Source organism: Penicillium diatomitis (genome assembly GCF_028827545.1).
Source record: "Penicillium diatomitis strain IBT 30728 chromosome Unknown utg000004l_segment0_segment0, whole genome shotgun sequence".
In the NCBI taxonomy this organism is placed as follows: Eukaryota; Fungi; Ascomycota; class Eurotiomycetes; order Eurotiales; family Aspergillaceae; genus Penicillium; species Penicillium diatomitis.
Genome location: NW_026623176.1, coordinates 3324692 through 3337087, shown reverse-complemented (window position 1 = coordinate 3337087; position 12396 = coordinate 3324692). Strand labels below are relative to the sequence as shown.

The 12396-nt window shown below is 50.9% G+C and overlaps 5 protein-coding genes across 5 annotated transcripts; 3 read left to right on the top strand and 2 right to left on the bottom strand.

Annotated features, from left to right (window-relative positions):
• Positions 1-22: 22 nt before the first annotated feature.
• On the bottom strand, positions 23-484 carry N7539_004382 (F1F0 ATP synthase subunit f; the record flags this gene model as incomplete). The annotated part of the gene is made up of 1 exon (XM_056933984.1): positions 23-484. One exon carries the CDS (start codon positions 482-484, stop codon positions 23-25), a length of 462 nt encoding a protein of 153 aa, XP_056791525.1.
• Positions 485-779: 295 nt separating this feature from the next.
• On the top strand, positions 780-1577 carry N7539_004381 (ETC complex I subunit; the record flags this gene model as incomplete). Its single annotated transcript, XM_056933983.1, has 3 exons — positions 780-1009; positions 1083-1193; positions 1268-1577. 3 exons carry the CDS (start codon positions 780-782, stop codon positions 1575-1577), a joined length of 651 nt encoding a protein of 216 aa, XP_056791524.1.
• Positions 1578-4301: 2724 nt separating this feature from the next.
• On the top strand, positions 4302-5384 carry N7539_004380 (deoxyhypusine monooxygenase; the record flags this gene model as incomplete). The annotated part of the gene is made up of 2 exons (XM_056933982.1): positions 4302-4792; positions 4862-5384. The coding sequence occupies 2 exons, from the start codon at positions 4302-4304 to the stop codon at positions 5382-5384; spliced, it is 1014 nt and encodes a 337-aa protein (XP_056791523.1).
• Positions 5385-5499: 115 nt separating this feature from the next.
• N7539_004379 (DNA-directed RNA polymerase I core subunit RPA12) lies at positions 5500-6001 on the bottom strand (the record flags this gene model as incomplete). The annotated part of the gene is made up of 3 exons (XM_056933981.1): positions 5500-5518; positions 5586-5817; positions 5887-6001. 3 exons carry the CDS (start codon positions 5999-6001, stop codon positions 5500-5502), a joined length of 366 nt encoding a protein of 121 aa, XP_056791522.1.
• Positions 6002-6364: 363 nt separating this feature from the next.
• N7539_004378 (putative sister chromatid cohesion protein Mis4) lies at positions 6365-11861 on the top strand (the record flags this gene model as incomplete). Its single annotated transcript, XM_056933980.1, has 4 exons — positions 6365-6542; positions 6615-6804; positions 6863-6999; positions 7060-11861. The coding sequence occupies 4 exons, from the start codon at positions 6365-6367 to the stop codon at positions 11859-11861; spliced, it is 5307 nt and encodes a 1768-aa protein (XP_056791521.1).
• Positions 11862-12396: the final 535 nt, after the last annotated feature.

The following is a 12396-nucleotide window of genomic DNA, read 5'->3' as shown; positions in this document are numbered from 1 at the left end:
TTCGCAATCAGGCGAGTTCTCGCTACTTACGAGCCGCGGAGTTCTTGTTGAAGTAGCGAGCCTGGTAGCGACCAAGGAGACCAGTAGCCTTGGTCTGGGGAGCGGGGCCACGGGGAAGACCGGCGTAGAAGCTCACAACGCGCTCCATGCGGGCAGCATCCTGGGCGGCACCGATGGCCTTGCGTATAGACATGTCAGTGACGAATTCGAGGACGGTGGACACGATCGAGTCCGGAAATGAATTGGGAATGGAGATATGTCCGTCGGGAGGAAACGGGTCTTGGAGCAGGTTGTCGGGTGAGATGACCACGTGCGAAGAGGCCTTCAAAGACTCACATTGGGAGAAGCGATCTACTACAATGTCAGTAATTGTTGAATTATTCAATATACCACGCTTGCCGCCTCGTATGCGGCCACTCGAAGGGGTCGGTCGTACCTTGGGGGGGATCAGGGTCGAGAGACCACGGCGGGCGATGTAGCTCATCTTGACTGGACTACATAGATGTCAGTAAATGGTCGCAATTCGAAGGCTGCATCCCAAACAATGCGCTAATATAATCGGCAAGCACGTACTTGTCTTTTGCGGCGCAAATAAACCAGAAGTGACTTGCGGTGCAGAAGAAAGAGTCTCTTCGGACAGGAAGCGGGTGGTCGGATGAGTTCGATGCGCTAAACCCAATTCGGGCGTGCCGTGACCTGCACTCTGCTCTGCGATTAACCTCCTCACACCAGCCCGCCTCTTCTATAGCCACAACCTTTACCCCCACCCGCTAATCACCATGTCGCTCTTCCGAATTGGAGGTGCTGCTGGCCTCCGTGCGACTCGGGCCTTTGTGCCTGTCAATGCCCGATTTGTGTCCAGTGTGGCCAAGGGCGAGGTGAACACCAGTCCTGCTGATGCTCCCGACGCACCCAACAAGGATAGCACTTTGGTCAGCAAGCAGAGCCCTGTGGAGGCGATGACTCGTCATCAGCCTGATTATGAGGCTACCATCGACCATGCCACCTCGTATGATCCATTCCGACCTTTCGATTGACTTAGCTGCGGGTCACTAACTTGGCTTTGAATCTCCGCACTGTAGCCTGTTTTCCCCGGTTCCCAAGCGCGTGATGGATGGCAGCGAGCCTGGTCCAGTATTGCCTGCTGCAGTCCTCTCCGGCGCTCCCACCGATCTCCAGGCGCGCACTGTCAGGTACAATACTCACCCTACCCATCCTGCGCAGTTCAGGTACCTTGAACCTCGTTACTAACAACTCTGTTGTCCAGAATTTACCGCCCCGCGAAGCCTGCGACTCAGTCTGGCACATGGCACGGACACCACTGGCGTATGGACTGGGATATCTTGCAAAAAGGTCACCGTTGGGAGAACCCTCTGATGGGCTGGCAGTCATCTGCGGATGGTATGCAGGGAACTAACCTCACATTCAAGTCTAAGGAGGACGCCATTGCTTTTGCCCAGAAGCAAGGCTACGAATACTTCGTCCAGGAGCCTAACGAGCGCCGTTTTGTCCCCAAGGCTTATGCCAACAACTTCCTCCACGAACCCAAGAAGCTCAAGCACATCAAGACCAAATGATCGTGCTTATTCCCTGTACCATGTAAATATCCACTGTTCAACTTCTTTCTTATGCCCTTTTTGAATCAAAATCAGATTGCTGGAATCTTTCTGCCTCTCCTGGACATCAATTCTGGCAAAGCCGGCAACCGCCATTCAACTCGGGATTGGCATGGGTTCAAGACCGCAGTGCGCCAAGGAGTGTCAGCCAGGCTACCCTGATGGAACTTGGCCGGTGATTGGTTCTTCATTTCGCATTGCGATGCGTCCTGTTCGGCTTCCGCTTCAAGCGCAACGGGCCTGAGCTCCTCTCAGTGCTTGGACTGCACCTACTCTTGATTCAGGGCATATAGATCATGTCAGGAGTCAAAGCAGATCCTTTTCGTGACCTTCATTTCAAGGCTTACAGGATGCAGATGAAAGACTACTATTTGCAGACCAGAGCCCATAGATGCCCCATCCATTCAGAAATTTTACCTACCTTTGGCGCCTGTGGAAAATCAGAAAGCTACTTGGTCCCATATTCCGCATTCTCAGTGCTCCAAGTTTAGCGATACAATGCGACCTAATCTTGCTTTCAGACCTTCGTATAGCTCGCTTATTCTCAGCCAATGCCGCAAGACGATTGGGCGAGCGATTCGCGTGTGTCTGGAAGAGAGCAAAATGTGATATCATGTTACTAGAGATTCTCCCTGGGGCAGCTCACTCAATGTCATGAGAGCACGGGTGCCGTTAAGGACCCAAGTCACTGCTAGGTACCTAGTATAGGTTGTACGAAGGTGCAATGTGCGGGTGCCTCTACACTTACCCTACACCGGGCCTGTGAGACGATTTTTAGTAGACTTTTGGGAGGCAGATTGCGCAGAGTTCTCTTCCAAAATCTCAATGGGTTTGTTACTGCTCGTGTTGGGCCGTCAGTTACAGACAGGTTCCGGGTGATGCATTCGCTTGAAGTAGCGGTCTTCGCGTCTATTATTCATTTTTCGTTTTCCCGGAACTTGACTGACCAGGTCTCGGAGGATCGACTCCATGGTTTCCATATAATCACAGAGTCCCGACTGCCAATTGTTTCTTCACTGAGTTAGACAATTGAGCTCGCCTCATCACGCAACACAGTCGATTTTGATCGAGAGAGCAATCTTACAGACAGCAGTAGGACATCTATCAGGCTTCAAATACCATCTTTTGTGTGATCCTAACTAATGAAGAACACGGATCTTAAGAAATCCCCAATGGCTTCCCAGTGTACGGAAATATCAAAAAACTACGGCAACAACCAATCACCTATCATGGACATCCATGAAGACTGTGTTATGGCTGCGCGGGAGCGTCCGCAGTGGGTCAGCGCGCCTGACAGCCGCGGGAAGCGAGTCGCCGGACCCTAAACGCCGTAGGAGATGCTGTATCTGGCTACCAAATTGCTACTCATGAAATAGCAGGTCTCAAGACCGAGTTTTTATTTCGGCAAAGATACGTGCTTGGGCTCATATTTGATAGGTCTAGTCATGCGGCAATGACAAAAACTATGACCCACCCGACGCAGTACCCGGAGTATCTCAAGAGCACCAAGATTGAAGGTGTTGACTTCGTTCTCCATGATCTTCCACTGTTAAGGCAAGTTGACACGAGCCGGCCATGCCCGGTTGTCACTACGTGTGCTCTTACGTATGTCAGGTTCGCTGCTTGATTTAGGCAGTCGGGGATCTTAACACTGAACGTATAATCTCACAGCCCAAAGCAGGCAATTGACCCCTGTTCGTTTCCTAAACCAGAGGATCGCAATGTCGGACCTCGCATTTCGTTGTTCCACGAAAAAAGCTAATGCTGGAATCAAGGTTCTTCGACGCTCATGGTAAATTTATTTTGTCAATTCAGCTAGAAAGCGACAATCTACCCAGGTTTAACGGTCCTTAAGTTAGGACATGACCTAGTTGGTGCGTGAGTTTCTCCACCCCCTTCAAGGTAAGTCTGCAAACAATAATGCCTCACTGTCTAGGTACTGGAGGTAGCAGGGGCTGGAAGCATTCTCGTTCTGAAGAATGGAAGCTCCCGTCTGACTTTGATACTATGGTAGGTTCTCGTCTTATTAATGATTTTAACATGTAGCTCTCGGGTTATTTTCGGATGTTGTCCACAAGTCCAAATCATTATTTCCAGCTGGAACTGAAATGGCGAGACTGTCGGGCGACCAAAGTAATTTATTCCAAGGGTGGGGGCGAAATGCACTCAAAGTACTTTCTCTGGTTGTCGATTACAACAACATATACTCGGTGGAACGGAAGCGATCTCTAAACGGGACTGGCATCATGCATGTGACTGAGCCGGGTTGGTACCTTATGTGGTACGGAGTGATGACAACTATGAATCAAAGATCGCTTTATAGATACCGGCCTACTACCAAGCAGCACCGTTTCTGAACGATGGACTCGCCGTCGAGTCGGTAGCATCAAGGTGCTGGAGCGGCTTCAATGAGATTACGTTCCTCTGGTGGCGTGTCCCAAGCCAACAGTAAATTGAGTCACGGGACAGACCAAATCGAACGATCAAATCTGCACGGCCAAAGCCAGACCCGAGTGGGCGTAGGCCGCCCCGCCACCCCACCCTCCAATTGCGATAAGATGGACTTGGAGGGAAGAAAAAACTGTAATGCACGCCTTTTTTTGACTATCCCGCATCTAATCAACAAGTCAGGACCGCATTAAATTTACCGCGCCATCGTCCTTCTGTCTAAGAATTCTTGATACAATGTCTCCCTCCGCCACTGTTGAGTCCCACGGGGCTGACGAGACAGTTCTTGCTTTGCGCAAGGTTCTGACCAACGAGTCCGAGCCACTCGCTCGCCGCTTCCGTGCCCTCTTCTCTTTGAAGCATTTAGCCTGCCTCGACCCTGCTACCGAACAAACTCTCCCGGCCATCCAAGCAATCGCAGCAGCGTTCGCATCCAGCTCTGCCCTCCTCAAGCATGAACTTGCATATTGTCTGGGTCAGACCCGTAACCGTGATTCCGTGTCCTACCTGCAGCAGGTTGTGAAGGATGTGGAGGAGGACGCCATGTGCCGCCACGAGGCTGCTGAGGCTTTGGGTGCGCTGGGATATGCGGAGAGCTTGGAAATTTTGAAGAGACTGCGCGATGATGAGAATGAGGTCGAGATCGTGCGGGAGACTTGTGATATTGCCGTTGATCGGATTGAATGGGAGAACTCCGAGCAAAGAAAGGCTGAGAAGCTCAAGCCCAGGTACGCCTACGAAACTCTCATCGGTGTACTGATATCACAAAAAAGCTAACATAGCTGCCCTGGATAAAGCGATTTCACATCTATTGACCCGGCCCCACCAATGCCACTGAAGGCCAGTGAGCCATCGATTCCTGACCTGGAGCAGACTCTGCTCGATACCAAGCTTCCTCTATTCCAAAGATATCGCGCTATGTTTGGCCTGCGAGATCTCGCTTCTCCTCCCGATCTCCCAACCGCAGTGGACGCCGTGAGGTCGCTCGCCAAGGGTTTGAAAGACCCATCCGCCCTCTTCCGTCATGAGGTTGCGTTCGTGTTTGGCCAGCTTTGCCATCCGGCCTCGGTTCCGTATCTCACCGAGTGCCTTGGCGACTTGAAAGAGGTTGGAATGGTGCGTCACGAAGCAGCAGAGGCTCTTGGCAGTCTTGGTGATGAGGAGGGTGTTGAGGACACATTGAAGAGTTTCCTCAACGATCCTGAGCAGGTCGTGCGCGACAGTGTTATTGTAGCCCTCGACATGGCAGAGTTTGAGAAGACCGGGGAGATGGAGTATGCGCTGATTCCCGACCGAGCTACAGCTGCTGTCTCGGCGTGATGAAATTCGAATATGAAGGAAATGTCGTGACGTCGTTATTTTGATGCTCTTTATTCCACATGCTATACAGCCAATACATAGAACAATATCATTCTCCCACTACGTCGCCAATTCCTTAATTGTTCGATGTTTCCCTAAATTGGATGTTAGCATGCAATTCATGAGGGGTGGGGATCGAGAATTCTCGCCTGGAAAACATACTTATAGCCGCAAACGCAGCGATAGAAGACGGTACTTCCTTCGTCAGCACTACGAAGCTGCACAGTAGTGAAGAACATCTCTGTCCTCCCACACTGGTTGCAGGTATGGTTTGTGACCGCCTCCGTTTTGCGGTCTTCGGCGGATAATGTCTGAACGGCAGAGCGCTTCGATCTCAAAGCCGACGGAAATGCGGAAGGTTTTGACTCGGAAACGATGGTTTGTGGTATAATGTCTAAGATAAATGAGTATTTGAGTCCATCAATGTAGCCTTTTTGGGTTAAGAACGAATCGCGTCGCATACCCTTGTTCCGCGCTCCACAGACGGTGCAGTGCAAGATCGCATTCTCATCGCCCGTAGATTCACGCAGCAGATTACCACAATCGGTGCAAAATATGAGAGAGCCAATCGCCGACATGACCAAATCAACTCAGGTGGTATGGCAGTAGATAAGGTATTGGGGATTCGATCGCAAATCTCGGGATTTGAGAGAGAGCAGAAGATGAAGCATGGAACTTCTTTTTGATCGCACGGGCCAGGCCGATGCCACAGCGGGCGGGGAAATGCGGCAGTATTGTAACTCAGTACAATGACGGACAAGTTGATAATGGCCGGAGCTGACCCTGAGCTCTGATATATTAATCTTTGAGTCAGTCCGTGTGGTCGAAGAATGGCGGAGAGCGTACCATAGATGCTCAAAGCCACTGTCATGACTCTGCACTCGGCAGGTCCTCTCCCATCTGATTAGCGCCTTCCTTGTTCGAATCCGCAATCGCCAAACATGGACAATCATGGACGCCCAGCAGTACAGGTGGTCATTAATGGCCATCCACAGCTACAGCAGGCTCCTGAATCGGGGGTAGGACTGCAATACGCAAGTTTATTGGGATACAGGCCGCTGTCAGTCGATGAGGCGCTCCAGTACTCGTCCATGTCCAGCGCTCCTATCTTTGGCCTTGGTATAATCGACCCCATGATGAAGATCGATTGACAAGCTTTGACACCAAACACTGATATTTGTTTACTTTCAGATTGCGTTATTCGTCCCGATGTTGGCAGACCGTCTAATACCACCTCAATCGAACATGTCCTACAAGCTGGCCGAATAACCCTCAGTGAGCTGGATGCGGAGATTGATAACGGCTTGGACGAGTCCAGTCAACTGGAGACGTCCCGAGAATATCTACAACAATTACTGGAAGGCGATCGGTTGACAGAGTTGTACGTCAGTGTTTGCTTGCTACCGATTGGCCGTGTCTGACCGCGTCTCTCGTTCTAGCAACTTCAAGGTTCCGCTGTCCCATGCCCTCAGTCCGAAGTCACATACAACCACCTCGAACGGATCCGCGTCCTGTCGCAGCCATTTGGGGGCTTTCGCTCGCATGATATTAGAGTCCACCGATATTCCGTTCAGATGTGAGATATTCGACGAGGAATGGCATCTCGTTATGAAAATATACTGATTGATCGTTCCAGATCCTCCCACAGCCACACTACCAAACAATCAACAAAACACACGGGGTTTCCCCAACCCTGCGGCGTCGTGGAACAAACAGGCGTACTTAGCGAACAGCTCAAGTACAGCTTTCTATGAGAAACCGCACCAACCGTCGAGTCAGGTATCCGTGGTCATCCCAATGAAACCGACGCCAACGAAATCCTCCAAGTCCAAAACCAGCCACCAAGATGAAGTGACTGCGCGGCGATTGAGAGATCAAAAAGCGGAGGCAGACGACGCCCTGCTCAAGCTGCAAGATGTTCTCCATGAGATATTCGAGGCCGAGGACCAGATTGAGCCAGGCCAATCCCTTGCGCCTACCGCTGACAAGCCGAATCCTATTTTCGTCAACTTCAGATCATTGGAAGTTGATGGCCCAGTCTTGTCGTCTGAAACCCATAATCGCTTGCAAAAGGCTATTCGCAAAGTCTCCGGATTCGATCGACTTCAAGATATCCCTTCAGACTACCTCAAACGAATCCAAAAATTGTGCGAAAAGCCGATCTCTGCCGCTCAATCTGCTCAAATTACTCTGCATGATCCCTCAAATGAAGCCGAGGTCCAAGAATGGCTTGGCAAAGTCGAAGAAGTGATTAATGGTTTGCTGGCTATTGCTACACTACTGCAAACAATGTCCGGGCGTCAAACAGAGCGAGATCTTTGTCCTGAAGATTTGATTGAAGCCATACCCCCGGTTGTTGAGCAACTATTCGACTACTGCATCATCCCAGCGGTCGAATCGCGCCCAGGAGGCAAAGACGCCGAACTTTTCAAGTTCTTCTCAGCCCAACGACGGATAATCGCAAGCCTGATTCACCAAAGCAAGAAAGCATTGACACTGTTCGCGGACTTCTTGTCCCGCGTTGAAGTACCCGAGAGCTCCATCAACTCGGCCTTGTTTTTCGCCGCCAAGTTGATCTTTGTCGAGAACGCGCACAATGAAAAAGACTCCGCTGTTGGATCTTCGAAGTTCGAGCCAGCAAGACGTGGAGCTATGGATGTCCTTGCTAAAATCTTTTCGCGGTACCCTGCCCAACGTTCCTATATCTTAGATCAGATTTTAGGATCGCTAGAAAAACTTCCCTCTACCCGTCAAAGCGCCAGACAATTCAAAATAGCCGACGGCAAGAATATTCAGCTTCTGACAGCCTTGGTTCTCCAGCTCGTTCAGACAACCGCACTTGAGACGTCGTCACGTTCCAACAGCAAGCGTCGACTGCAGGCTTCAGCCGATGACGACGAGGATGAAGTGATGGATGAGGCTTCCAATGAACACGACTGGGACCAAGACGACGAGGATGATATTGGGGTGATTTTAGATCGTTTAGCGGTCAGAGTGAACAGACTCTACGATAATGCAATCCGCAGCGCCCAATACATAGTTGGTTTCATCGTCCAACGAGCTATAAATGCGACGAAGAGTGGCGATCAGCCCTTCCGAAACATTCTTGACCTGTTTACGGAAGACCTCATCAACGTGCTTGGCTCCACCGATTGGCCAGCATCTGAGCTCCTTCTTCGAATCATGGCATCCCACATGGTCGGTATCGCGGATCAGGACAAAAGCTCAGCTCAGGCGAAGAGCATGGCTCTGGAGCTCCTCGGGTGGATGGGATCGGCCATTTCCGACCTTATTTCAAACGCTCAACACATGCTTCCCGCCCTAGAGGACAATGATTTGAATGACTCCCTCAAGCAGTTGTTCGACGACTTCACTTCCCGTGCGCTCCACCCGCAGGATCTGGTTGCGACTGATGGTCCGTACAGAATGGTACTGGAGTATCTTCTCCAAGACAAGAGCTCCGATAACTCTCAGTTGACGAGCACGAGGGGTTTCTTTATGGCCGCATGGGCAAAGGTGGTTTGCAATCTCTCCTGGAACTCTGAGGACAAGGAAGATGTCCCGGAAGATAGCGCGACCGGCGAACTGGTGGTTCTCCTATCAAGGGCTTTATCAGACTCCCTATATCTGGAATCTCACAGGAAATTCACTTCGATCTCCAGTGCCAGCGGGCGGTTTGCCTACATCTTGACGGTGCTGAATTCTGGATTTGGAAAGGCATTTGACACAATTCTCAAGGTCCTGCTCAACTCCATTGCAAGTGATCAAGCTAAGGTCCGTAGCAGGAGTTTGAAAAGTGTCATTGAAATGCTTGAAAAAGATCCGAACCTGCTCGATCGCGACGCTTCTGTTATGCGGTTAATTCTCCGTTGCACCACAGACGCTTCCCCTATGGTCCGCGATTCGGCTCTCTCCTTGATCGCCAAATGCATCGGTCTTCGGCCTAAGCTCGAGGAGCAAGGGTGTCGAAGTATCCTCGCTTGCGCTGGTGACGCCACGGCCGGTGTTCGAAAGCGTTGTATTGGTCTGTTACGGGAACTGTACCAGAAGACATCTCGCCAGGAGCTGAAGTTAGCCACATTGGACAGTTTCCTTCAGCGGACCGGGGATCTCGATGAAAGCGTAGCAACCTTGGCTCGCCAGACCTTTGAAGAGATATGGCTTGTCCCATTTCATGAATCTATCGATTCTCTTTCTGATGGGCCGAAGGTTAGAATGGCGCTCGGCGAGCATGTTGGACTGATTATCAGCCTAGTCGAGCGCAGCGAGACTGCCCTCGATTCCCTTGGCACGTGCGTCAGCGCAGTGCTTTCTAGCAAGTCCAAGTCGGCAGCCTTGAACTTCAAAGTATGCAAATCAATGGTTTCCACAATGTTCCAGAGGCTCGTGGAAGATGCGGATGCGTCTCAAGAGTTCAAGCAAGCTTTATTGCAAACAATTACTGTCTTTGCAAAAGCCAACGCCAAGTTATTCAGCCCTGATCAGCTGGAAGCCCTGCATCCCTACATCGGCAATCTGGCCAGCGCTGACGATCTGTTCTTGTTTCGATCGGTCGTTGTGATCTACCGATGTGTTCTGCCGTATTTGTCCTCCGCCCACAATAGGTTGCTCAAAGATGTCCAGAATGATCTCTTCAAGAGCGTGGCAAAACTGGGACGCCCCGAGTTGAACGAGGTCATGGCCTGTCTCTGGACAATAAATGGAGTGTTGCAAAATACCGATCGACTTGTCAAATTAACATTGTCTGTGTTGAAGCCTTTGCAACAGTACAGGACTGTTGACATGTCCTCTTCTGCCAACGCAAAGGTACTGGCCCGTGCGAAGAGCTACATCAGAATCGCGGGCTGTGTCGGACGTCACTGCGATCTTGAGAAGTACATCGCACATTTCCGGAATGCATTCCCCACATGGAGCAGTGGTTCGGGCGGCTCTGTTGCGTCCTTGATGGTGGACTGCATTCTTCCATTTACAGAGTCCACTCAGCCTACCGAGCTTCGAGTGACAGCTCTCGAAAGTGTAGGTGCCATTTGCCAGTCATGGCCAGCGCAATTTGGTCGTGAGCCGACACGGAGCACCTTCTCTCAGGTCTTGAGTGAAGGTTCCCCAGGCCTACAACACATCGTACTTCGCTCCTTTGCAGACTTCTTCTTCATTCACGAAGGTAAGTCCGAAAAGGGCGTGGTTCCAACTGCAGAAACCGTTGCCCAGGAAGAATCTACCCGACTTGGAGGGTCCTTGAAGGCGAGTGACAATGATGGTGCGGCTGCATTGATTGCGCAGCACTTTTTGAAAGATATGCTTCAGGTTGCACAGTCACGACAAGATGCCTACGCTTTGACTGCGATTGAGCTCATCGCCAGCATCAACCGCCAAGGGTTGGTCCATCCAAAGGAGTGTGCGGGCGTTCTGGTGTCCCTGGAGACTTCCACGGACCCTAAAATTGCCAAGGTAGCCTTCGACACGCACAAAATGATTCACCAGCAATTCGAGTCTATGTTTGAACGAGAATACATGAGGGCTGTTCAAGAAGCCTTCTACTACCAGCGCGAAGTAGTAGGTGACTCTAATGGTGCAACTGCCCGGCCGTATGTCGCGAAGCTTGCCCCACTGTTTGAAATCGTCAAGATCAGCAACAGCCGTTATCAGAAAAAGTTCCTCGCCAATCTGTGCGCGAAGGCCGATTTTGAGTTGAAAAAGCTTGATGCCTCTGGCGATCCTCCAGAGCATCTTCTCGTGGCTCGTTTCATTGCCCAGAATCTTGCGTATTTCGATTACGCCCAGCTAGCAGAGCTGCTGCCAACTATTGGCTGCCTTGAACGGATTGTTTCCTCCACTGGCACTGTAGTAGCTCATGCGATCGAAACTGACCTTTTCCCTACGCCCATTGGCCCGCCAGTACTGGATACGTCGACAGACACCGCTAGTGTGAGCCTTGATGTATCAGCTCCAGCCGCTGCGATTGCGCCGGACTCTGTGGATCCTCAAACTCTGCGGCTGCTAGCTACTGCAGCCGCCTCGCTGTCGATGCTATGGGAAGCTCGAACCCATTTGCGTCGTTTATACGGTCTGAACTCTCAGCAGAGAGACAAGGATGGGAAATCCAAGCAAAGTGCAAAAGAACTGAACAAAACGGCCACGAAAGTGAACGGCGTGACTGGGGAACGATTCTGGGAGGCCATTGTGAGAAATGTCGCTTCACTCAACAGCAGAGAAGCTATGCTTAGCAAATGTCGCGAGTTCTCGACTCTCCTTGCCATAGACGAAGAATTCAAGGTCGACCAGGAGAATGGTGGAGAAAGCGATCCCTACGACGGCCTTGGGGATCCCGACGACGCACCTGGAGTACTCGGTTCTCGCCCGATGAAACGAAAGAGTTCTATGTCAAGCCATGGTCTCAATAAACGACCTAAAGCACGGAACGGTTCTGTCGGCAAATAGCCTTCGACTTTTGATTCCGAGGATGAGCTCTAGCCACACGGAGACTGTCTCACCTTTGTTGGAATTGTGCACGACTTATTATGAAATACAATGTTTCTTTAGCTTTCGATTTGCATCTCAGGCGCAGGCTGGTTTCTGTCCGGGGTTTGGGATTGACAAATGGGTAGGGCTTAGGTTTTTATATCGAGGACGTCAGCAATTGACATGACATGAATCCATTGTTTATTCCGCCTCATAATGGCAAATTACACGTGGAGCCGCATAGTACAATGGATGGTCTATGCATCTGTGCAGATGTGGCCTTTCTTCATATTTTGCAATCGAGTATGACACACCACCTTATCTCCATCCAGCTGGAATAAAGGGGTTGCTTTCTTCGACAGCAGGCATGGTTAAAGCCACTGCGCAACACCACATTGACCGGGCAATTGACGACTAGGTATCGCATCGCGAGCCCAGTCGACCCGCTACTGAACCATCGATTAGATTGCACTGACCGTTTCTCGATCTGTCCATGCTCCCCATTATGTTATGC